At 46.4% G+C, this 26,543-nt stretch overlaps 2 protein-coding genes across 16 annotated transcripts in view; both read right to left on the bottom strand.

Moving 5' to 3' along the window:
* The window catches only part of CACNA1G (calcium voltage-gated channel subunit alpha1 G), a 330,748-nt gene extending 307,615 nt beyond the window's left edge, over positions 1 to 23,133 (bottom strand). For 9 of the 11 annotated variants that reach the window (XM_081184510.1, XM_081184519.1, XM_081184511.1 and 6 more), the window contains exon 1: positions 22,411 to 23,133. In XM_081184510.1, the coding sequence (XP_081040636.1) occupies positions 22,411 to 22,663 (253 nt within the window). In that variant the 5' untranslated portion in view covers positions 22,664 to 23,133. The remainder of the gene's footprint in view (positions 1 to 22,410) is intronic. The other 2 variants (XM_081184515.1, XM_081184518.1) reach the window with 2 other exon arrangements.
* Positions 23,134 to 23,733: 600 nt separating this feature from the next.
* The window catches only part of LOC308581895 (uncharacterized protein), a 102,960-nt gene continuing 100,150 nt past the window's right edge, over positions 23,734 to 26,543 (bottom strand). For all 5 annotated transcript variants that reach the window (XM_081184686.1, XM_081184691.1, XM_081184689.1 and 2 more), the window contains one exon: positions 23,734 to 24,671. The gene's annotated coding sequence lies outside the window, so the exon portion shown is untranslated. The remainder of the gene's footprint in view (positions 24,672 to 26,543) is intronic.

Below are 26,543 nucleotides of genomic sequence, written 5' to 3'. Positions count from 1 at the left end.
CCGGTCCCAGATCCAGCACAAAGTATCTCCCCTGGGGGCAAAATGAGAGTGATGATATCCAGCTATTTGGAAGTGCAAATCACACTGGGAAGCAGCTAATTCTAATATTTAAGAAAGGTATGTGTTATGGTCCTCCTGCCTTCTGTGTCACTTCAGGATTCTGGGACAGGGGTTGAAGTGGAAACCACATGTTTTAGACACATTAAAAAAAGAAGTCCTACGTGAGCAAAGTTAGATCAGATAGAAGATAAAGCTAGTATAGTGGTACCTCGGGTTAAGTACTTAATTCGTTCTGGAGGTCCGTTCTTAACCTGCAACTGTTCTTAACCTGAAGCACCACTTTAGCTAATGGGGCCTCCTGCTGCCATTGCTGCACGATTTCTGTTCTCATCCTGAAGCAAAGTTCTTAACCTGAGGTACTGTTTCTGGGTTAGCAGAGTCTGTAACCTGAAGCATACGTAACCCGAGATACCACTGTATCCTTTTCTGAAACTTGTTAATCAGAGGTGCGTGATTTGTAGCCTTACAGATGCTTTGGGGTTACAATCAGTGGCGTAGCGTGGGCTGTCAGCACCCGGGGCAAGGCAAGTAATTTGCGCCCCCTAACCCGTGGATTTGCGCCCCCTTACCCGTGGATTTGCGCCCCCAACCCTAACCCCCAGATGTTGCGCCCGGTGCGGCCGGCCCCCCCTGCACCCTCCACACTACGCCACTGGTTACAATTCCCATCATACCTGATCACGAGTCATGTTGGCTGAGGCTGATGGGAACCCTAAAACACTTGTAGGGCCAGAGGTTCCCCGTCTTCCTACTAGCTTTCCACATAGCAGCTGGATTGTGTGGTTATTGTTGTTGTTTTTGTAAAGTATCCTCTCAGTAAGAACATTGCCTTTAGGAAAGACCTTTGGAATCCCCTCAGCAAATGAATGACAACTGCACATTTATTGTGCTATAAACCGTTCATCTGGGAAGGCCATCATGCGCCACAAGTTAATGCAAGCGGAGCCAGGCAGCGTTGGCAGAAAGCCTGTTGCATCTACGAAAAGAATGGGAGGTTAACTCCTATTTTCTCCCTCGCCTTTTGCAGCCAAACTTCCCGTTTACTAGCACTCAGTGGAGGTTTAATGCAAGAAGTAGCAGGATGCGTATTGTGCATTTGGGAGAGATGGAAAAGGAAAAACAGACAAGCTGCCATGAACATGGACACAGAAGGGGGATTTGTGAACTCTGCTCCCCTCCCCTCCCCTCGTGGACACTCTAGCAAACTCCATGGCATCTAGCTCAGCAAAGCCCAGTGGGGCCAATGCAATACGCATTTTGCACCCTCAGTGCACCAAGCAGAGTGCTGGGTCAAGTACCTCACTTACTGCGATACCCTGCAGGGCTTCCGTTGCCTTTAACAGAGAAGTTGCATTTCTTCCAGGAGAGTGAGCAAACCTCCCATAAACTCTCCTGCAGGCAGACAAAAAGACCTCCAGCTGGCACTGGCCAGCCCCAGGCCTGGGCTCTGCAAACAGCAACAAAAATTCTCGTTTCTGAGCATCCTTTCCTCTTTCAGAAGCAACCCCTCAAAAAGGACCAGCAAGGTGCTCTTTAAAAGTGAATCCGCCCTATGGCTGGGCAACTTCATTTGCAATATACACCTGGATGGGGAAGCCAAATGGGCCACATCCCTGTCCCTACTTCCATCAGCTTCTAAGAACAGGGATGGGGAACCTTTGGTCCTCCAGATGTTGCTGCACTCAACTCCCAGCAGCTGGTTCAGGAACATCTGGGGGCCACAGGCTCCCCATTTCCTGTTCCAGAGTGAACTGCCTTTCTGCTTCCTTTCCTATCCCCACCCCAAGTAAGGCTCCATAAGCATATAGGTCAGCTATATCTCTGCAGTCAGATTTCATGCATATTTACTCAGACTTAAGCCTCGCTGACAGGGACGCGGGTGGCGCTGTGGGTTAAACCACAGAGCCTAGGACTTGCCGATCAGAAGGTCCCCATGACAGGGTGAGCTCCTGTTGCTCTCTCCCTGCTCCTGCCAACCTAGCAGTTCAAAAGCAAGTCAAAGTGCAAGTAGATAAATAGGTACCCCTCCGGCGGGAAGGTAAACGGCGTTTCTGTGCGCTGCTCTGGTTCAACAGAAGCAGCTTAGTCATGCTGGCCACATGACCCGGAAGCTGTACACCGGCTCTCTCGACCAATAAAGCGAGATGAGCGCCGCAACCCCAGAGTCAGTCACGACTGGACCTAATGGTCAGGGGTCCCTTTAACTTTTTAAGCCTCGCTGAGTTCAACAAGACTCCCCACTCCCCTAAGTATGCAGAATTGCAGCTCTGGTGGACCATTAGTTTTAAACCAATAACCTATAGGAAACGGATTCCATGCCACTTTATATTATTTAATTCTTCAAAAGTGAACCAAGCAGACTAGGGTGTGTGTGTGTGTGTGTGTGTGTTGGGGGGAGCTGAAGGGGGGGAGTAAGCCTTATAAAAGAAATTGTTCGTTATACATGCAAAACACTTCTGTATTTGTAGAACACACCCAGATATCCAGATGAAAACCATCTTAATTCTTTTATCAGATGGTAAACTTGGTTAGTTATAACTGGAAATGTGATCCTAGAGTTCATGATAAATGTCCAGAGTAGATCTCTCAATAATCTGGAAAGAATATGATACCAAATCCACATTGCCAGATTTATATCGTGTTCTTCCAAAGCAAGGTAAGTCAATAAGCAGGTTTAGAAGCAGTCAGAAATCGGATATTAATTGAATTGTACCCCTGCCTGCCTGACCAAGTAGGCATTAATTCAGTGGTACTGTATACCTGTGGTGGAGTATTTATTAACCTCACTAGGACTTCTCCTTCCTGTATTTAAGGTAGAATTGCTGAGTTGCATATATCTATATTGGAAGAATTTGCTCTTTGTAAATTCCAGTGCAAACTAAGTCCCCCAGGGGTTAATCCACACTTCCTCTTGCTCCACTCCTCCCAGCAACCCTCACCTGGAGAAAACCACTCTCTCGCACTCAATCAGAGCAAAGACAAGTCAGGTTTTCTCCGGATTGACACTCCTGAGCTCTGTTGGCTGCTGTCTAGGATTGCTTTGGGTTATTGGAAGCAAATCGCTGGCAAAATACATCTCCAATCTATGTAATAAGGCTACTCTGTGGCACAAAACGGTCTAGCAGCCACTTGAGAATATGCACTGATATACCTTCCTGCCTAAGTGTGCAAGTCGCTCGCTCTGATTGCAGCCACAATAGCCTCTGTGACAAAAGAGCAACACATAACACTGCAGCATACTTGTGGGGGATTGGTTAGAGCAGGGCTGGGGAACCTGTGGCCCTCCTGATGTTGATGGACTCCATCTCCCATCAACCCTGGGCAACATGGCCAGCAGCCGGGGATGATGGGAGTTGTAGTTCAACAACATCCAGGTTCGCTACCCCTGGATGCAATTTTAAAGAAAATTAACCTCCATCTGTAGCCAGACAGAGATTCTTGGGAAGTAATACTGAACCATACTCGCTAATTACAGAGGGCTGCCTCACATACAGGATTATTATTATTATCATCATGATTGTTATTATTATTTTATTTATACCCTGTCCATCTGGATGCGTTGCCTCAGCCACTTTAGGAAGTTTAAAAACAAACATTAAAACTTCCTAACACAGGGCTGCCTAAGGATGTCTTCTGTAAGTTGTATACAGTGGTACCTTGGGTTACAAACACCTCAGGTAACACTTCGGGTTACAGACTCCACTAACCCAGAAGTAGTACCTTGGGTTAAGAACTTTACCTCAGGATGAGAACAGAAATCGCTCGGCGGTGGCAGCGGGAGGCCCCATTAGCTAAAGTGGTACCTCAGGTTAAGAACGGTTTCAGGTTAAGAATGGACCTACGGAATGAATTAAGTTCGTAACCAGAGGTACCACTGTAGTTATTTATCTCCTTGACATCTGATGGGAGGGCGTTCCACAGGGAGGCTGCTGCTACCGACAAGGCCCTCTGCCTGGTTCCCTATAGATTCACTTTTCTCACTGAGGGAACCACCAGAGATGGACCTCAGTGTCTGGGCTGAACAGTGATATCCTATGACCTTGCTCCATTAGCACAGTATAACACACACACATACACCCCGCTTTTCCCCCTCTGCGTGCCCAGCACCATTCCCAATCCTGCTCTAGAGCATTGGGGGGAAACCCCAAAACAAATTTAAGGGACAACGAGAGAAGGGGTGGAAATTCCAATGAGCAAGCAGAAAACCTTGCACTAACCAAATAAGTGATGTAGCATTACTTTGGATACAAGCTTCATTGCTCTCCCGAGCAAAATTCCACATTTTTGCCTCCAGCCTTTTTTCATTAAATATAGAAAGGGCTGAGGTGAATGCAGACAAGGCCCATTACAGAACACCAAGGAACAAAGTTTTTAAATAATTTCCCAGCCTCCACCCAGAACGCCTGTTTCAACAGCACCTTTGGACAATGCGAGCCTGATCTTGATTGAAGCCTCCAAGTGCTATTGTATGTGATACAAACAAGGACCACAATAAGTTGCAGGGATGGCAAATGGTGTATTGTAGTGTATTGCAGTGTGTTGGGATTCTTATCTTCCTTGACGGCAAGCCAAATGCCACCATCAAAGTTCTCTCTATGCAGGGGAAGCTGTAGCCTGTAATTATATCGTTTGTAGGAGTGACACACTCTCTCTTTGCATAGTGCAAATTGCTCTGGGATGAATGGCTTGATAAAGATTCTTCCTTGCAGAAACTGCGGTGGTGCATCCAAGGCATCGCACAACAGAAGCGGTCTCTGCAAAGCAGAGCAGTTGTGTCAAGTTGACCAAAGCAACTCCTCCATAAACAGGGAATTTTGCAGGAAGCAGTTATAAAAGTCACATGAAAAGAAGAACCTAGGAAACACACTCACCCAAAGCAAGGGCACAATCCGTAGTTTGGGCTTAGCTGCCAGGGGCTTTCATTGCTTTAATGATTTTGTTTTCTCTTGCCTAGGAAATATTTTATTACAATACAGGCTAACACTTTTGTAAATCAATAAACTGGGCCAGAATTTGTATGTGTTTGACCACCATTGCGCAGCTAGAAAACCTGGCCACCTCTTCTGGGGCAAAATAGCAGCGGGGAAGAGGATATTTTACAGGGGGGGAGGGGGAGAAGCAGGAGGCCACATCCTCCACCACTGTACTCTGCTTTGGGCTTCTAAGCCTCTGGTCTTTCCATCACAAACATGGGACTTGAAAATTCTAGCCAGGGGGAAAGTGGCGGTTCATGGAAGGGTTAAGCACCCCTCCTCTGCTGTGTCTCCTCTACAAATATCTCCCCATGCCACTTCGCCCCAGCTTTGTGGACACAAAATAGCCTAAAAAATGTGCAGCTTTCCTCAGATCTAATTTCTCACTATGAGCAACTTCAAAAAGCTGGAACTAATGTTTTTCATTTTGTGGTCACTGACCATGCTCAGTCTTCATTGGATTGTTTTGGGAGAGGGGTTCTCTCTCTCTTTTGCCTCTTTTTGTAGATGTTAGGATTCCACAAAGCTGACTGATAGTGCTATTTTGTTCGTGACCGTGCCGTTTTTAGCTATACGGAGGTTGGCACTAATCCCCAAACATTGCTAATAGACGAGATGATAGTCATATCCTTAGGGAATTGGTCTTATCGCTTTTTAAAGTCAACCAAGCCAGTGGCCATTACCACATCTCCTTGTGGAGTGAATTAAGTTTGTCATTTTGGAAACACATCGCCCAACACTTATCTTTCTTGCTGGTAGAGGAATATCAGCTTTCTTGACTTGACAACTTTTCCACTGCATAGTGAGTTTTGAAATTCTGAAAATTGTAGCCTCTAGGAGCCAACCATGCATAACTCCCCCCCAAAAAATACTGTGTTGTATTATGCATACACAAAGACAATTAAGATCACTTTTTACTATTTAAATATATGTGTAATCTCTTTTTTTCTATTTAGAAAATCACAGTGTTTTACAACATGGAGCTGTGTAATATCTAATGTTGTCCTTCGGTTAACAGGAGGCTCTTTGTTCCTGCAGAGGCTTTCAAAAAAAGATGGGGTGGAGGGTACATTATTCCTCTGTTTGTCACACAGCCTCCCATGCTCTTACAGAGGGTCCCTCCAGATTTTGAGGTTGATGATGGGGATGGGAGTCAGCCGAAATTACCTCCCTGCTTTCCGCTCACAGAAGCCTCCACTACATCCCAAACATTTTTCTGACAGGGGAAAGGGCAAGATAAAGGTACAGCACACACAACCTTACACACACACACCTTTCCATACACATACCATGGCCCTATACATACAATGTCATGAGTTTAACTTTAATTCCGAAATTACATTTTCAAAAAATTTCCCCTTGCCCACAATGAAGGGTTTTTTTTCCTTTTCTTAACATTCACCCCAAACATGCATGCATCACAAACACTTTTGCTATTTTCACTTTGCAGAACTGTTGTCTATTTTTATCTAACGTCACATCCACCCTAGAAAGCTTGCCGACTACTTGTAACTTTTGGTCCCAATACAGGTATTAATCTTGCCAGTGTTTTGATATTTCTTCTTCTAATGGATCAACACAGCTGCAAACATTTTTAGAAATAGACCATTATATAAATAAAAACACTCCCACAGCGCGCGCGCGCGCGCACACACACACACACACACAAATATGAATCTCTGGGCTCCAAGAAAGTGTTCTGTTCTGTTCTGTTCCTTCCACCACCACCTCTAAAACTTGGGCCCTGGGCTGGATCAAAGAGTTTTAGATGAATGGAAGGACACTGTAACATATAACCCATGAATACAAACATTCATCTGCCATATGATGGGGGTGGGTGTAATATCACATCAAATCAGACATGTCTAACAAACAGACTGACAGACAAATGCCTGAGAATAAAGCTCAGAGCGCTTTAAAGCAATCCCACTCCAAAACAGCAAATTAGGAGTCTATTGTAGATTGCTTTGAATTGGGGCCTTCTCCAGACTCCTTTAAATCAAGCTTGCTGAGCCAGACTGTAAAATGAGGCCCACTTCAGACTGCTACACTGAGGCTCATTCTATGTGGTAACATTCCTTTAAGCAGTGATGACAATAATAAGTGGTTTGGCATCTGGGGAAAGCTTACAAGCTGGCAACTTTTCAACCAGTCTGACTTGTTTGTAATGCAACCGTGTTGTTCATTTATAATAAAACACACACACAAGTACACCTATTTTCACCACCGCTCCTTGACTGCCCAGTGCTGTGGTTGAGTTCTTTTTTAAAACTACAAATATTTAAAAGTATTAGCATGCACAAGTGAATGCCAGCTGCTCCGACCCACGCACTCACCCCATCCTGAGAGGTGGCAAACCTACTCTGAAGTAACAACTTCAGAAATTCCTTTCTCCCTTAACAAATTAAAAACAGGCCTCGGAGACTGTCTTCAGTCACACATCTTGTAGGAATCCTTGTTCCGGATTTCCTGCAAGAGGCAAGAACCCAATTTGACAGTCACAGAGTTGGAGTATCCTTACGACGGCACAAGTCCCTCCTCTTCTTCCAGGAGTCTCATTCTCCAAATGAACCTCCCAGTGCTTCACCCAATTTCCCCCAGGCTCACTGCATCCTGGCACCCACTAATAAAAAGTGAAGCTACATAGAAAAATACACAAAGGTGACAAAAGATTTGATTTCATTCAGACATTCATATCTGCAGTTTTCAGATACACACACACACACAGAGAGAGAGAGAGAGAGAGAGAGAGAGAGAGAGAGAGAGAGAGAGAGAGAGAGAACTTCTGGAAATCATTTACAATTCTCCTCCAGCCTCACATTTGGCAGATAACTCTCCCCACCTCCCCTTCTCTCCCCAGCCCTCAATTCGAAATGCCAGCCTATGATTTTTAAATGAGAAAAAGCTGTAACTGTGCTGCAGTGCTTGGATAAACTCCTACACAAACTTCCAGATGTGACACACAACAGCCCAGAAGGGGGAATTAATGAACATCTCTGTCCTTGAAAAATTTACACATAGGCACAAATGACAAACAAGGCAGAGCTCTCTCCCTCTCCTGTCAGGTAAATGAGGTAATCATTGGACACAAATGTCTATAAATGGAGGGATATATACACACCGGTGTATAAGTGACATTTAGATTTAGTTTACACCATGTTTGAATTCAGTGGAAGCCAATAATTACTGTCTATTGATGGCTGAATAAGTAAGTGGTGATTTTTGTCTCCCCATTTCTATATTATTGCACTATCATCAAACACAGCACTTATGCAGAGTCAAATAAGGGGAAAAAATAGGGCTGCATACGCACTTTACTTTTAAATCACATTCTAAGCACATTATCTTCCACAAAAAAATCTGGGCAGTGTAGTTTACCCCTCACAGAGCTACAATTGCCAACAACACTTAAACTACAGTGCCCAGAATTCTGGCCCGGGTTTCTATGCCTCAGGGAGCTCACCGCCTCTTGTCGTGTTTTGGGGAGATGACTCAGTGGGGAGGGAAGGCAATATTTATTTTTCCCCACTCTTCATCAAGAACATTTAATCTTCTCTGCCACCTCATTAATTAAATCAATCTTTTTACTCAATATTTGTCCCTCTCTCTGCATTTGAAGCAAAAATACCAGTCTGGTCACTGTTGCTGTCTAACTGCACAAGAACTATCTATACAGCATACAGTGGTACCTCAGGTTATGAAGTTAATTCGTTCCAGAGGTCCGTTCTTAACCCAAAACCGTTCTTAACCTGAGGCGCGCTTTCGCTAATAGGGCCTCCTGCTGCCGCCGCACAATTTCCGTTCTCATCCTGGGGCAAAGTTCTCAACCCGAAGTATTACTTCCGGGTTAGCGGAGTTTGTAACCCGAAGTGTTTGTAACCCGAGGTACCACTGTATTTGTCATCCAAATTCCCAACTTGCATGTGGAGCAACATCACTGATTTCTGCAATGCCACATTAGACTTATATACAGATTTCACAGCTCCTAGATTTGCTATTGGTGCAGCTGCTCTGAGGTCAAAGAAAAACTTTGCTTCTCATCATAGTGGGGAAGCATCAGGTGAGTCGTGAGCCAGCCTAGCCTCCTGATCAGCTGCCAATATCTGCTGATGGACAACTTCAAGACTCCTGCTCTCCCTTCTTATGGTTCTTTATCTGTATTCCAGAACTAGGCTGGACAGCTCTCAAATGAAGGGCACTTTCAAAGAGAGGACTGTCATCTGACTGCTCTTCAAAATAAAGGGTGTCCTCTGTGAAGCACCACCTTAGCATTAAGCAGGTGCTATACAAGTGCGCTGTCCATATACATTCAGGGTGAAAATTAAGATGGATGTTAATTGGGGCTAATGAAAAGTGAAGAGGTTGCCTCCAGAAGTTGCATTCAGCTGAGGAGTGTGGCTTTAAACTCCAGGCCGATTTCCTTCCAAGTAGCTGACAAAGTCTCAATAAAACTAGGGCTGATAGGAAGGAGGCACTAAGAAAACTATGGGATTTTTGTTTTAAATGTTTTATTTTGGGGGGCAAACATGAATAGAGACAGGGGTGCTTTAGCTGTGGGAATTCTGTCTGGTGTGTACTTCTTAAAACCAGGAGGGAGCCTTTTGTCAATGAAAGGGAAGGAAGCCTAGCTAGTATTAATGTATTACACTTGGCCCAAGGTCATTCAGTAATTTTCATTTCTGAGTATTATAAACATGGGTTTTCTGAGTCTTGCTGTCAAAGTCCAGCCAACTATGCCACACTGCTTTCTAGGTATGAAATGCCAATCTCCCCGTCTTGTAGGAGGCAAAAGTTATACCATTCTAGGAACAATAGCTTGCGCTTTCCATGCAATGGCCAAAGGACATCGCAAGAAGGAGTGCTATTCCTAGCAGCAGATGCCTGCTCAGTTTGGCTTTTACAGGCGTGTGAATAGTATGGAGCTTTTACAAAAGAGGCATGGGTGATTTCTGCAATGCCATCACTAGCTAGAGCTATATCAATTTTTTATGTCATCAGGTTTCATAACTCTTCATTTGTTAATCTGGTTCTCAATAGTTCTTCAACTCCTAAGGTTTTCTTCCAGGTTTCTTTTTGTAATTAAGTGTTTTTTATTTTCAAAAAGCAGTACATATCACATATAGTACTGTACAACTTAAAAAATCTAAAGTTGTTATTTATGACAAAGATGTAACCTTTCTTTGGGGGACGACGACGTTGTTTAGAGTTTTTAAAAATTGTGTTGCTAATACTAAATATTCCCCAATGTTGAATATTCCTGAAGCTGGAATTTTAAAGGTGTTTTTATTTTGCCAAAGCTAAGATGACATCTGTCAATCACTGCTTCCCTCCGCCCCCATTTAGATTATCCCTACATGGTTAGTTATCACCTGTGACGTTTTACCCGCTGTGTGAGATGTCCAAGCTACTATTCTATGCTGCTGAAAGGCATTTATTTTTACCTGGCAGGAAACTCTTCTGTCTTTCGGAATTTGAATCTGACATTTTGAGAAACCTGCCACTGGAGTGTTCAGCTATTTGAACATGAAGTTATTTACATCTGTGCTAACGCAAGGAGGCTGAGGGGCACCACACTGCACCTCAGCACAACACAGTCTTAAGGCTATTTGTGTGGCAAGATGACTGTACTCTTCCAGCCTAGCATCGTGATCTGCAAGAAACCATGCATTTTCATACGAGCTCGTTTTGTATTTGCTCATCATGCATTGAACCAAGGGAACGAGCTTGTGCTGGGCTTCAGCACTCTTAATTAGAAATGCAACACTTGCCAGGGCTTGGAGAAACAGATGCATTTGGGGTGCTCTGGTTTACAAGCATTTGGGCCACAGGAAAAAAATTGTACGGATGGAATCTTCCAAGGATGATTCGAGATTGCTGTGATATTTGGGGCATGTAGCCTTTGAGATGAGATTGCGCTCTGCGAACACTGAAAAGTTTGCTCAAAGTCAGATCATCAGGTGTCGCTATGGGAATCCACAGCAATGAATTTCCCTACGGATTTCAGCAGAATAAATAATCACAGCCCTTGCGCTAGCAATACTGTTGCTTACTCAGAAAACAAGCTAGGGACATAAGCAAGCCAGTGGCTGTTATCTTCTTCCACAGTGTGTTCTGGCACGTACTTGTATTACTGAGTATCAGTCCCTCGTGCGTCAACCTACAGAAGCAGACAACGTCTTATGATAAAAGGGAAGCCCAAGTGTCGGGTCAGCCGCTGGGATGAAGTTAAGGAAGTCAATGTTTTACACCTCAGCTATTTGACCCATGCAAGGTCAGCTATGATATTTCAGCTGTAGGGAACGAGTCCAGAACTCCCATTCTGCTTTTTCAAAGCAATTTAAACTTAAACATTAAAAACAAAACTGGCTGGTCTCCACCGTTCTAAATCTGGCTGTTGCACAATTGGACGCCAGAGCGCTATCTCTTTCCAAGTTTAGCCAAAGGCCTCAGTCCTGCAAGGTGCTAATGCCATTTGTTTGTAATGGCTTTGGCAAGAGTTACGGATAGTTAGCACTTTACCGGGTAACACTTTCTTAACAATACAAGGCTGAATCTCTACCAATAGACTGGGTGGGTGAGGTGTTGAGGTATCACTGAGGGATGGCAAATTTATTTTAATATTTCATTTTCTTCCCATCATGGTGGGCAGGGCACCATTTTGTGTTGTTTTTTTTTGGGGGGGGGGGAGGTTTGCCTCAAGCACCAGAATGCCTTGTATCATCTGTGGAGAAACATCTCTATTTACTAAAGACTGTCAATAGAAACTATTATGCAGCACAATACACAAGCATCCAGGCAACTTGAAAGAACAACTTTGAACGGTCAGCAATTCAGAAGAACTAGTGTGCTCTTTTCACATAATGGTTATGCTGCACAAAGCTACAACAGGGTCATGAAAATGCCTTGTGGACTTATAGCGCAACTAGTTGATTAGCTGTAGGAGACTTGGGTAGCTGTCACACAATCTATAACTAGTGCAGTTGTTGAAAACTTAGGATCTTATAATTTCAATGCCAAGATGTTAACAGCACGCTGATTTTCAAACCAGAAATTCACATGCAATCCTGAGGTTCTATCCATACACTGTTAGATGTCTGTCAACAAGTGCATATCTTTTTATTTAGAAAATGCATTGACAAATCCCAGATCTCATAGTATTAAAAGCTCCCTGGAGGGCTATAAATCAGTGTTATATTCATTGTTCCCTTAAGGGGTGGGGAAGGACACCCCCTGCTCACAGGAAGTCACTTTTTCACTTCTGATCTTTGAGCATTTAGCATGCACTGCCATCATGCTTTCAGCCTTTTCTCTGCAACCACTACGACTCCAAATTTACATACATACATATATATATCCTTAGCTTTGCAACAGTGACTGCACCATTCACCAAGCAGCAAGAAAAATGGAAAATACTGAACAACCCATTATTGAAATTACTGGAGATTACAATTACCCGTAAGAACCACAAGTGCCTCTCAAATAGTTTCCCCTTGTTACAAGATGATTCACCACCTGACTGGCATTGTGGTTTGTGTGCAGGTAGGTGTTGGGAAGGAGAGGCAGAGCAAATGCAAGGTAAGCTTCAAAAAGCAGTATCACACAACCAGCTCTCAGCATCATGTTTGGGGTACAATAGTCCTGCTTTTACCTTAACTAAATGGTTCAACCCGAATGAATTAGAATTGTGGCCCTCAATAGAAATGCAACCACAGAACTGGGACTTCACTTTCGAACTAGATTTTCCTGACCTGCACCTCCCTGATAGTGACACTTGGGACAGGGGAGGGATTCAATTCAGTTTGCACTTCACCTAATTTGCACATTCAGAAATAATATGTGAACCAAAGCACAGCCCTCTTTCGAAACCTTGCATTTCTCCAAAGTTTGCAGTGCCTTCCTCCAGCTAAGCAATGCATAGGAAAATACAAATACTAGGCAACATGTGCATATAATTGTGAAATAACATATAAAAATGTGTTGGATTGGGGGGGGGTGCTTCACAAAAATGTGCATATTCGGAGAAATTTGCAGTAAAACTTTGATGCATTTCCATGAGGACTCTTTAAAAAACACAAAATCCCAAGCACAAACTGATGTGGAAACGTGGCGACTTGAACTTAAGATTGGAAAAATAAGAAAACTGAGAGAAACAAAGACAGACAGATCCACCCACCCCTATAGGATCCTACGAGCCAAGATTGGGTATGTAAATCTTCATATATCAGCCTTTATCTCTAGTAAAATGTCCAATTGTAGACAAAGATTCCCATTCCCATTTTCTAGGTCACACAGCACAGAAATTCAAATGAGGAGATGTTTTGACTTCCAAGAGATTCCACCAGGAAGGGCTGCCATAAGGTTATTCTTCTTGTCCCTGATGGTTATTTTATTCTAGGCAGCCAAATATTAAGTATGTTGCATCAAAACCAATCTATTATGTTCTTCCCTTCCCTTCCCCTGGTACCCTCATCACTCACAGGATCAAGGGCAACCCAAATAGCAAACAGCTTTGCAGAGACCTTTTGGAAGACTGTTCCATCACCAGTGTGGGCAATCTTAGGTTGCTCCAGCCAAGAAGAAGTTTGGTTTATTTCAAAGCCTCTCCTTACCTTGGGGACACAGGGAGGAAGCCAAGGGCACTGGACCAGGACTGGCAGAACACTCAGGCACCCCAAGCAAATGGCAAAGTTTATCATTTATATTGCCATATGACAAAGCCCACACTGGTAAGTAGACCCTGCCAAATTGGGAAACTGCATGTTTCCGCAATCTGTCCTTGTCTGACAAATACAGCAAGTAAATTAATTGAATTAATAAAGGGCAACAGGAGTGGGAGGGAAGGAGGGGAAAGGTAAATAGGAAGGAAACAGATGCCGTTACGCAAGATCCCAAGGACCCAACATTCTGAACTTTGCAAAATAGTTATCTTCCCATCAGGGCTTAAATTATATCCCTGGCTGTGAATAACAGCATAAGCAGACCGTGTGTCAACCATCTTCACAGAACCACTAAAGCAGTCTGCAGTCTGAGATTGAGATGCTGATGCTGATGCTGATGCTAATAATAATAATAATAATAATAATAATAATAATAATAATAATAATAATTTTTATTTGTATGCCTCCCATCTGACTGGGTTGCCCCAGCCACTCTGGGTGGCTTCAAACAGGATATAGAAACACAGCAAAACATCAAACATTAAAAACTTCCCTATACATGTGGCCTTCCAGAGTCCTTTGCAGGGCTGTCTATGTTTTAAGAACTGGGTCCAATAGGATTTGTGACCCTGCGTACTACCTCTTTGATCACATGGTACAGGTTCTTAGGGGAAGCAAGATGTCTTGAACCAAGCTGTAAAAGGTAAAGGTAAAGGACCCCTGACAGTTAAGTCCAGTCACAGACAACTCTGGGGTTGTGGCTCTCATCTCGCTTTACTGGCCGAGGAAGCCGACATTTGTCCACAGACAGTTTTTCCGGGTCATGTGGCCAGCATGACAAAGCTGCTTCTGACGAAACCAGAGCAGCGCACAGAAACGCCATTTACCCTCCCACCGGGGTGGTACCTATTTATCTACTTGCACTTTGACGTGCTTTCAAACTGTTAGGTTGGCAGCAGTTGGGACCGAGCAACTGGAGCTCACCCCGTCGCGGGGATTCAAACCGCCAACCTTCTGATCAGCAAGCCCTAGGCTCAGTGGTTTAGACCACAGCGCCACCCCTTAGAATCATAGGCTCTCTTAGGATCATAGGATCACAGAATTGGAAAGAACCCTGAGAATCATCTAGAGTGACAAAAGGAACAAGGCGCAAATATACCTTTGTGGGAGAATGGTAGAGCTTAATTTTGTTTACAAATTACAAAAAGACCACTTCCAAAGGTTTATATGCCCACCCTATGGAATGCCCTCCCATCAAGGGAGGTAACCATACAGCCTTTAGAAGACATCTGAAGGCAACCCTGCAGAGTTTTTAATGTCTGATGTTTAATTATGTTTGTGTGTATGCTGGGAGCTGCCCAAAGTGGCTGGGGAAACCTAGTCAGATAGGAGGGGGACTACTATTACTACTGCTAATAGTTCAACCCCCTGCAAAGCAGGACTATGCAGCTGCCCCTTATGGAGCTCAAACCTGCAATTTTGGTACTATCAGCACCATGCTCTAACCAACTGAACGGAAAGTCTCAGTTTCCAATCTTAAATTCAGTTCTCCCACATATCCATATCAGTTTGTGGTTTGTTTGTTTTTAAGCCTGCAGGAAATTTTGTATGTGTTTGCATGTGCATTTTACCTAAAATTGTATTAATTTTATTTACGACTTTATAATCTGTACTTCCATTAAAATATAGCAGGGCAGAGTACAACATATAAGGATGAAACAGCAACAACAAAAAATCCATGCAAACATAATTAAAAGCATTAATGTATCTATAAATACTGACTGGTTAAAAGAGAGGAAATCATTTTGTAATCGGCCGCCTAATTTAAAAAAGTTTTCAAAAGGTGACTGGAGGGAGGGGTTTCCGCTGATGCTCTATTGGTAGGGAGTTCCACAGGGCAGATCCTGCCATGCTAAAGTGGGGTCCCATAGTGGGGACCAACCAAATTTCAGAGTGTGGGGAACCACGAGACATGCTCCATCAGAGGACCTCGTGGCTAAAGAAGATGCACAATCAGGCAGTCCCTAATGTACTTTGGTCCCAAGTTGCTTAGCGCTTTGTGGATTAACACACGTACCTTGAACCTGAACTGGTAGCAAATTGGCAACTTTCCCAGCAGTGAAACTTTCCCAGCAGAGGAGTAACATGTACAGGACCCAGTCATCTGCTCTTGTGAGCTGACTGGCTGCTGCCTTCTACACTGGCTGAAGCTTTTCAACCAGATACCAGAGCAGCCCCACATAAAACACTATACAAACAATCAAACCTTGAAGTTGCCAATGCACTGTGCTGTCATGCCCCAGGAGCTGCCACAGCTGGTATACCATCCTGGACCTGATTTTAAAAAACAACACTTTGCTACAGAGGTCATGTGGGCCTCTAGGGACACAAATGGATCAAGGAGTACCCAAGACTGCACTCCTGCTCCTTCAGATAGTTGACCTCTCTCCTGGATACAAGAACTACCCACCCATAAGGCCTCCATCTTTCAAGGATTCAAGTTCAGTGTATTGACCATCACCCAGTCCAGCACTGTGCCCAAGCACTCGTCCAGAGCTTGCACGGCCTCTCTTGACTCAGTTGTAAGGGAGAAACAGAGTTGGGTATCATCAGCATACTGAGGACACCTTGCTCCAAGCCTCCTAATGACCATTTTCAATGGCTTCATGTAGATGTTGAAAAGTATGTGGGACAAAACAGTGCCTTGTGCCACTCCATATCATAGGGGGTTGAAGAACATTCACCAAATGCTACTCTCTGAACACAGCCTTGCAGGTAGGGATGGAGCCACAGTACCACCACTCTCCATCCTGCAGAAACAGTCCAGGAGAATCCCATGGTCAATGGTAGCAAAAGCTGCTGAGAGATGGAGCAGAAGGAGCATAGTTGCACTGCCTTCTCTCTGCCTCTATAAAGGCCATCCATCAAGTGGTCTGAACTCCGAGCCTTTATATCCCAACTCAGTCACTGAGATCACCTGGAGGAAGGCTGTTTGTTGTGCCCCATGTTTCAGAAGCCCAACTGGCTTCAACTGGAAGTTGGGCATTTAGTATCACTTGTCCCATACTGTGAGAAACCCTCCCATCAGAGAGATTTGGCAGGCATCCTTGCGATGAACGGTTAGGGATCACTTATTCATGCCAACAAGCCTATTGAGTTGTTTAAACTTTTTTCAGGGTGAGCCTGCTGTTTCAATGGTTTTGCAGTGCCTTATTGGTATTTGATGCTAAGGAGGATAGTGGCATTTCAGTTTGTGCATTAGTTGATGGGAAGAAGTTAGGTTCATCCTAAAAGGCGAACAAAACTCGTTTCTCTCCTTCTCCACCCCTGCCCATGACCTTCTAGTTTTTTAAACATTTTTTTGTTCTTTTCTTTTAGCAAAAGAGAAAACAGTCTTAGAAAATGCTTCCCCTACCTATTCTGCTTAGAGTGTTACCCCACCACCCCTTAAAGCTAGTTTTTGTGCAGCTGCTAATGAGAATTGGTGGGAATATCAATCAGATGTCCTCTAAAACATGGTCCCTTCCCTTTCTTCTGAATAGCTGGTAGCACTGGAAGACTTGGGACTGTTCTGATCCAAGCTGGATGAAATTATTTATTTGACATGAACCTAAAATATTGCTGTTGCACTAAGTCACTTTTTTTTTTAACAAGTACACTAATGAGGAGAGGGAGGAAAAACCATAAACAGGCACTTTTCCAACTCCCAGCAGCAATCATTAATTAAAAGGGAAAGGAGTCAAATACTTCCAAAAGGAAGGGGCAATGCCAGCTGGTTTCATGAGGTTTATTTAAATCTTTCAGCAAGTCCTGATCGATACTCCGAGGAGAAAAGAACAGTTCTCTTGCTCACTACAGGGCAAGAAAACCCACACATTAAAACTCATTTTTCTTCTCATCGGTGACGTGCCACAAACAACTTTTGCTTTGCTACAGATAAGGGGTCACTGCACATCTCCTTCTGACCCAGCGTGGTCTTGCGGTTCCCTTCTTCGCTTTGCTCTCTTGTTCATTACTGAGAAACAAGCACCTAGTGGATTTTTTTTTTTTGTTTTCCAGCCCATGATTAGTGCCTGCCTCTCTTTGAACCGGTGCCCGCAGGTGCCCAGTGGGAGACTTTTTAAATAACATGCATTTCCCAAGGACAAAAATGTAACCTGTTTTGGTTTGTTGACTTGTTTCTAAATGCGCTTTCTGGTTACAAAAAGCATCTACCCTGAACTGAGCAAATAAGGTGCAGGAGGGGAGGAGAACCAACTGAAGGTGGTGCGGTATATTAAGCAAGTTTGAAAACAGATTTAGAGGGTGTAATTGTGAACATGTTCTGGCCTGACCCTAATCAATTAAGCATGCTATGGGACCACAGCTTTATTTGGGTGTATGTTCCACTGGAATCAGTCTGGTGAACTTTTAGTTCTTAGGGACTGGGCTGCCTAGTCTGAAGACTGGCATTATTATGGACCACATCCTTGTCTTCACTGCATCACTGTCTTAGCTGCAGTTCCCCCCATCTATTTCCTTGTTTTCTGGAGGTTTCAGGTGGCTGTGCAGTAATCTGGTCCAACCCCCTGCAATGCAGGAAACTTTTTGCCCAATGTGGGGCTTGAACCCACAACCCTGAGATTCAAAGTATCATGCTCTACCAACTGAGCTATTTCATCATTCCTTGATTCATCCAGCTTCACAAGAACTCATGAAGAAGGTTATTATTATAACCACTTAACAGACAGACTAAAGCACACTGACTGACCCCCCAAGCACATGCAATTTAATCCAAAGCTGTACTGGGATATGTACCATGATCTCCAAGATCCAAACCTTAAGATTCCAGACCTGCACAAGACCATGAGATTTGGGATTTAACCATTCCTGCTGCTGAAATTACCATGAGAAGAAATAAAGCATATGTGATAGAGAAATGCCCGGCATATTTCTGAGATACTGTCTGAAGTCATGAAATAAATAAAAAAAGAGGATTTGGGAGAAAGAACATTACTCATAAATATATCCCTAAAAAGAGAGCAGCCTGGTTATTTACTGTCAACTCTAACTGTTCAGCATAGGAGGGAGACGGAATTCAGAGGAACAAAATAAGGATTACAACATGCGAATAGAGAAGAGCTGGGATCAATGAAAGAGGTAGGTAGCAGAGATACGTCCTTCAACAAATGCATATTAAACTTTGAGAATTCAATGCCACAAGTATTGTGGTAGTCTTAGCCAACTACAACAAAATATCCTCCTTTTTTGGTGGGGGGAATGCAAGGCATCTCTTTCAATTGCTACTAATTATCAGTGGGGCAATTAGGTCTTCCAGTGTCCTTCAAAAGATGGTTAAACCACCCCAGACTCATTCTGATGTCTGGCGCCTTGAATGTTAGAACTAAAGCCATCACAATAACTAGAAACACAACCCATCCCCATATTCATATGTGGTGGATTCTGGGGACCAGCAAGGACTAGTGAATATCATTGTTTTGTCGCATTTATTAACTTTCTGGACACCCAGTTATTGAGCTTAGAGAGACCACTGGGCTGACCCAACATGGCCTTCCTTAACTTCCCATCTTGTTTCTTTTGTCCCAAAGGATAGTGGGGTCCCGTCCCCCCGCAAGTGGTTCTAAGGTTCTTTCGTTCAGATGCTCAGGTAACTACATACCAGTATTTGAACTTCACATCTAATGTGAAGAAAATGTCTAGAGCAGACACATTCACAAAGTCTGAGAGCGATCAAAAGACATTCCTTCTAATCAAGAATTCCGTTTATGGGGGAAGCACTCCCCCCCCCCCCCACTACAGTTAAGCACATACAAAGACTGCAAAAGGGTTTTTACTTTGGCACTAGCAACTTCATTGCATCTTCACTAAGCCCGGGTCTGTCCAAATTGGCTGGGGCAGGGGGTGGGGAAAACACACCACCCAGTCTCTCAAGGTTCATGAGGCCTCTACTCTCAATGTATGTACACATGACTAAGTCCAGTAGGGCTTGCTGACAGAAATATGTTTCAGGGTAGCTGCTTCTCAAATGCTGCTCAGTCCCAGTGGCTCTGCACACGCACGCACGCACACACACACACACACACACACCTCTGACCAGTTGCACCTGATCTGCCTACATGACAAACATACCCCATATTCCAAAGTTGCTTAACTCTTATGGCTTCCACCAATGCACAACACAATATGGCTTAGATGCTGCTGCTGCTGCTGCTGCTGCTGCTGCTGCTGCTGTGCTATCAATATACCTGCCTGCCTGCTGGTTGGCTTCCTATCAATGAACCCCGAGAACTGTACTACGGTGGGATTAAGGATCTCTAATAAAATTATATAATCAGCTTTCCAGGTTCTTTCGGAGAAATCCTGATAATTAAAGCTGTTTCAAACTGATTTCAGTTCGTAGTTTGGATGAGTCTCGTTTTCCTTTTGGGGCGAAATTCCTGGCAGCTGGCTATTCAGCATTCCCTGTAGGATTCCTGCCCCTCCAGGTCATTCATCTGTATAGACTGGCCTTGTGTAATCCGTAAGTGTACAAACAGAAGTCAGTGAGGAAGGGGATGGGGGGGGGGAATCCCACAGGCCATTCCCATGGAAGGATCCTCACTACTTTTATCCAATAACAGAACGGACCAGCTACGGTATTGTCAAGCTTCCTGATTTCTGAATCAGATTCAGGACTTTGCTCCCGCTGCTGGTTCAGTGTTGTATTTGAACCGGCAAGCAAGGTGCAGTGAGGCGGTTGCCACCATGGGCCACCATCCACTGAAAAGTCTCCTTTGGAATGAATGGGAACTAGGCAAGATTACCCCTCTTCGTGTCAGTGTCACACGCAGCAGAACTGCCCCTTGGATTGTGCCTAAACCACTTAAGTTTACACCTCGGTCAGATTCTGGGGGTGGGGGTAGCAACCCATCGTATGCAGCTTTCCCCTTCCTTCCCATTTGTGGTTAGTTCCCCCCAACCCATTTTTGTGTACATCAGATCCAATGCTAAATTTCAGGCTGCATTCCCTGTTTAAAAGCCTGTCATAAATTATGGCGTGCGTGCTTTAAACTGTAACTAAATCATATAATAAATAGGATGGGTGTGAAAGGAGCTTCTGCTAGGGCAGCTTTGTGTATGTGTTTGCCAGAAAGACTCTCTCTCTCTGTCATGCAAATGCTATAATTATATTTTAAAAGGGGGGGGGAGAACCCCACATTCTCTTGTCACTGCAGTAGATGGAGCAGTCACTGGCTTCCTTGAACTCCCTTTACAGTCTAATTCTCTCTCACACAGAGACTTTTTAAAAAGAAACATTCTTCATATCTCCCCGCTAAAATTGCCTAGTTGTTGAAGGCGAGGGAAATTATTAAAAGCTTTATTTATTTATTTATTTATTTATATCTCCTCTGCATCCATCCACAGTTCAAGAGAGAAGGTGGGAGGGTGCGGGTTGGGGAGTAGGGGGGGGGAGCGTCTGGGAAATGCTAACTTTTGCTTAATAAATGTGAGGCCAGAAGCTCAGGACACATTGTTATGTCTGGGTCTGAGGTGAGGGTGGGAGGTAGATTGCGTGTATAAATAAATAGATGGATTACATTCATACATGCCCAGTGACTTCCCTGAGGTTTGTTTCTCGTGGGTGGGGGCACTTGTGTGTGTGTTGTCCTTTGAAATCATAGTTCTTTGGATCGGAAATCCACAGAAAGAACGGAAAGGGGGGCAGGTTCCTGAAGATTAAGTCCCCCACCCTTCAAACTTCTCTTGCAACTGTACTGCGAGTTGATCATGCTATCGTAGCAACTGTCCACCCAGCTTTCCTCCTGGGGAGAAGATAGACCTTTTTTAGATGTGTTTTTGTAGCAGAGCAATCCAGGATTATCCATGTTAAGTTTTATTCCGGCTCTCATCTCCTCAGCTAAAAGATGAGAAGGAAAGCTTGCGGGAGGGGGGCGGAGGGAAGAGAGAGAGAGAGAGAGAAAAGGCAAGAGGGAATCAGAGCAAATCCGTCTCGGAGGGAGAGCGCGCGAGAGACCTGCTCTTGTTTCCTTCCCATAGTTCTTCTCTCCATTGAGAGTTACATATTGTTTCCATTTTCTAGTACTTTTCTGGAATTCCATGTTATGACTTCAGCCCCAGAGAAATCCCTGCCTAGTAGGGCAGGAAACATTGAGACACCCCTTCAACAGATTCTGGAAAAACTTCCAAGTCATGAATTGGAGACAGACGTAGCAGAGAGACACAGAGACGGGGAGATCTCCACCAACACACACGCACATAAGAAAACACCACACACCACTTCTTTCCTGCCCTGTAGAAAAAGCTTCAAAAGTTTGGAAATCATCATAATATTTTTCCCCTTTTTTTTTTTTTTTTAAGGTAAGGCGCCTTGCATGCGACAGGCTGCCTCCTCTGGAAATAAACAGCTTTCTCCTTCCTCAATTATTTGCGTTGCATTTTGTCTGCCCTCCCCCCCCAAAAAAAAGCTTTTTGCAACAAATGGACTAGCTTGCAGGCTGGTGGTCCAGAGGTCTTTATGGCGGCGGCAGCAACCCCCCACTCCCACCTGGGAAGACGCAACTTCTTGGGCTGCTGGGACGAGCGAGGAGAGGAAACTTTGCTTACCTTCAAGCTGCAGAGGGGAGGGCGGCTGCCCCGGCTTACCTTGGCCGCGCCGGCGGCGGCCACCTGCCCCTGTCACCTTGGGGGATGGGGTGGGGTGGGGGTGGAAAAAGGATATGGGTTGCACACGATCCTGAGGCACCAGCTCCTGGGTCGGCTGTGCTGGCTCAAATAGAAGAAGACGATCGGCGCGAGGGCCGGGTAAGGGAGCGCTTCGCCGTCCGAGTCCCCGCTGCCCGGGTCCTTCTCCTTGTCCCCGGGGACCGAGCGACCTCCATCTCCCGAGAGATCGTTAAGGCGGACGAAGGTCTTGGAGGCGCTGTCCTCCTCCGGGTCCTGCTCCTCGGCTGCTCGCGGTCCATCCTCGTCCATTCTCCGGCCACCAGACCCGGGTCCGACGAGCTGACCGAAGGAAAGAAGATGCGCCCCCGGAGGAGAGAGGCAGGGAGCGGGAGAGGAGAGGGCAGGAGCTCCTTAGGCGTTAGGGTGATGAGCCGGCCATGGGGCTGGTGGGGAAGAATCGCTGGCCATGGGGAGGATCGCGGTGTGGGGTGGCAGCGGGGTTGGCTCGGGAAAGGAAGGGGCTTCAGAAGCGGCGAGGGAGCCTCCTCCTCTCCCGCTGGGGCGGCTGCGTAAACCCCGCTCTCTCCATCGGGATCCAGACCGCAGCCAGCACGGGAGCTTCTCGTCACTTTTGGCGCCTTCTTTCTCCCCCAAGATCCTGAGGCAGCCGGGGAAGGAGGGCTGGGGAAAGGAGGGAGTCCCCGGTTAGCGGCGAGGAGGGTGGGAGCCGGTGCCCCGATGATCCACCCAGCTCCTCCGCGCTCCAACTCCGGGGCGCATTGCCGGGCGAGCGGGAAAGAGGAGAAGACGACGGAGACTGCTGCGGGGGGCGCCTCTTTCAGGTCCGGCTGAATGGGGAGACTCCGCTCCTAGCCCTCCAGCCTCAGCATCCTCGTCGTGCCGGGGACTGCGCGGGGTATCCTAAGGGTTTGGAAGGGATCCAGAGAGGGTGGGGGGTGTCCAGGAGCCTCTCCTGTAGGTTGGGCTCCTCCCGCCCTGCGGGGGCTACTGGAGAGGGTGGGGAGGGGTGACACGAGGTTTGGGGCGAGGTGTGGGGTGGGGAAGAGCAGATGCAACGCGCGCGGAGCCGGAGCCGCAGGAAGGACGGTGAGGAGGGATGCTCCTCCTCGCCGCTGCCTCTGCCGGACGGGAGAAGCGAGCGAAAAAGCTGGGCGCTCCGAGCACCTCACAGCTGGATCCCTCACTCCAACTTCAAGCCGGAGCTCCGCCCCGGAGCCGCGGCGCCAGCCAATCCGGAGCCCCCTTCAGACCCTCCTCATTGGCCGCGGGAGGCAGCCATAAGAAAAAAGATACAGCCCGGGCGAGAACCACAGCTGGAAGCAGCCACAGTTAGCGGAGCGCCGCTAGGTACCCTCCCCTCCCGGCTGCCTCAAGCGCCTTCATGGGGCGTGGAGATCCAATGGGGCGCGCGGGTGGGGCAGAGCCCCTCTCGGATTGGCCCCTGAGCTGCCCAGGCACCGAGCCCGCTTCCAGCACCGCCAGATCTCTTCGAGGAGGGCTGGGGCTTCCCTTTGAATGGTGCAGATCGGGGTCATTTCCCTTGCCCCAGATCGTGGGGTCGTGGTGGCGGCGGCGGCGGCAGAGGAGAGCCCCAGCTCGGCGCATAAACGAGGGCAGCTGAGCTTTCGGAGGCTTGCTGGAGGATTTGAGGGAGCGCAAAGAAAAGAGGGGAATGAGCGAGAGGCGATGGAACAAACGCGGACGAAGAGAGCAGGAGCAACTCGGCGGGAGAGAAAGCGAGAAGGACGGCCAAGAGCAACCGATCGGGAGAAAGCTGTGAGCGCTGCTGCACCAGCGCAGTCCCTCGTGCCTCCCTCCTGCTCCAGGGGGTGGCGGGGACTGGACATGGCCGGAGGAGGAGCAGGAGGGCATCAGTCTGAACAAGATGCCGCTGATCAAGGAGGCGAAGGGGCGCATCCTGGCGGGGAACTTCGGAGGGGCACCAGGGTAGGATCCGCTCCAGATCCAGGGCAAATCTGTGGGAGTTTCGCCCTCCCTTCTCTAGGCGCAAGGGGTCAGGTCAAAGCCATTTTCTAGACGGAAACTGCAGTGGCTCACTCCCTACCTGGAGACCAAACGCACAAATCTTGTTGTTTCTCTATGGTGAGGACGGTGTTCTCTGTACATGCCCAGAGGCATTGTACTGCTGTATTGTTGCTGCACAGATAGCGGGAGACAACTAACCACAGCTGGTCTTGGAAGCGGTTCCTGCATTTGTGCTTGGAGACAACTTCGTGCATCTCTGTGGCAGAGGAGGAGGAGGATGGTCTGGTGGTCAAGGTTTCTGGCGAACATGCTACAAGTCAAGTCCACGGTATGAGTTAGGCAGTATAGCAGGACATATGTAGCCCCCACCTTCTCCTCCTCAACCACCTAGGCATGGTTTTGCCTCTAGCCTGCCAGGCCAGGAAACACAGAAACACCTGAAAGCAGACAGGAAAATAGACCTACCGTAACTCTACTTCAGGTCCAAACAAGCCACAAAGTCCCATGCTGATAGCCCCTGCTAGTCCAAGAGGAACAGACTGGGGAATCACAGGATCAGCTGGAGGTGGTACAACCCAGAAGAGTGAATGTTGTGTGAAATCCCCAGACTAATTGGTACCTCAGTAATTCTCTCCCCCACCTGTCTCTCTCTCAGAGGCATTCCCAAGCGTGCCACGCGTACACACTTCCAGTTCAAAACACATGCCAGTCACACACATTGCCAGAGCAGGGCAATGCCTTGAACCTTAGACTAGGACCAGGAAGATCAGAGTTCAAATCTCCACTTGGAGCTAACTGGGTGGCTTTGGGCCAGTCACACACACTCTGAGCCTAACCTGCTTCACAAGTTCATTGTGAGGATTAAAGGTGGAGAAGAACCATTTCATCTGTTTATATATTGCTTAAGGTAAAGGGACCGCTGACCATTAGGTCCAGTCGTGGCCGACTCTGGGGTTGTGACGCTCATCTTGCTTTATTGGCCGAGGGAGCCGGCGTACAACTTCTGGGTCATGTGGCCAGCATGACTAAGCCGCTTCTGACGAACCAGAGCAGCGCACGGAAACGCCGTTTACCTTCCCACCAGAGCGGTACCTATTTATCTACTTGTAGTTCATGCTTTTGAACTGCTAGGTTGGCAGGAGCAGGAACTGAGCAACAGGAGCTCACCCCGTTGTGGGGATTCGAACTGCCAACCTGCTGATCAGCAAGCCCTAGGCACTGTGGTTTAACCCACAGCACCACTCACGTCCCACTAGTATTTATTAGTGGCGCACATAAAAACAAACCAAACGGAGAAAAAACAGTTAACAATTGATCATAAACCCAAGCTACCTCAGAATGCCTACTGGAATAAGAAAGTCTTTGCTGTGTTTGCCTGGAGTTCAGTCTCTCTAATCTCAGTTGGGAGGGAGTTCCACAGGCTTGGGCCCACAACACTGAGTGCCCAGCTTCTGGTCCTTATGACTGTCTGTCTGAGCCATGCGAAAGCGTGCTCTCACCCTCAAATCTCAGTAATTGGGCAAGGTAATAATGGATCAGGTGGTCCGCGTATGCCCCCTGAGCTTCCTAGGATGAAGTGTGGGGGGGGGGGTTACAAATGTAATAAATTGCCAAGATGCCTGTTCCGCCATTAGTAATACAGAGGTTATGGGTTGGAGGAAAGGGCAAGTGTATGGGGAGATGGAGCATCCTGGTGTGCATTGCTCAGAAATGCCTTCCACCCCCCTCCCCAAACACGCCATAGCTTTCAGTACTCTGAGCTCCCTCCTCTGGCTCAGCCTCCAAAGATGACAGGATAAAGGCAGGATAAGGAAAGAGCTGAACTAAGCAAAGATGTGAGCCCAAGGAGGGAATGCCACTTGAGAGGAACAAACGAAAAAAGATAGGCACATGGCTCAAGGAAAGAGACTCGATAAGGGAGGAAACAGCCTGGGGATATAAGAATCAAGCAGCAAGCAATAAGCAGGTCATCTGGCTGGTGGGTTTCTGATGTCTGGGTAGACAGGCGAGAGGCAGAGCAAAAGAAGTGTGGAATTAGCACTATCAGCAGAACAGAGAAGGGATTTAACAACAGGCGTTCAGGGAGAGCTGGTGAGGAAATGAAGTTTAAGGGATGCTGGGGAGCCAAGAAGAGGAGATGTCAAGATCAAGAGCCTGCAGAGGAGCAGTCTTGAGAAGTTGC

This window comes from Podarcis bocagei (genome assembly GCF_964188305.1).
Source record: "Podarcis bocagei genome assembly, chromosome: 2".
Taxonomy (NCBI): Eukaryota; Metazoa; Chordata; class Lepidosauria; order Squamata; family Lacertidae; genus Podarcis; species Podarcis bocagei.
Note: the sequence above shows the minus strand (reverse complement) of the source record. Positions and strands in the feature narration are given on the sequence as shown.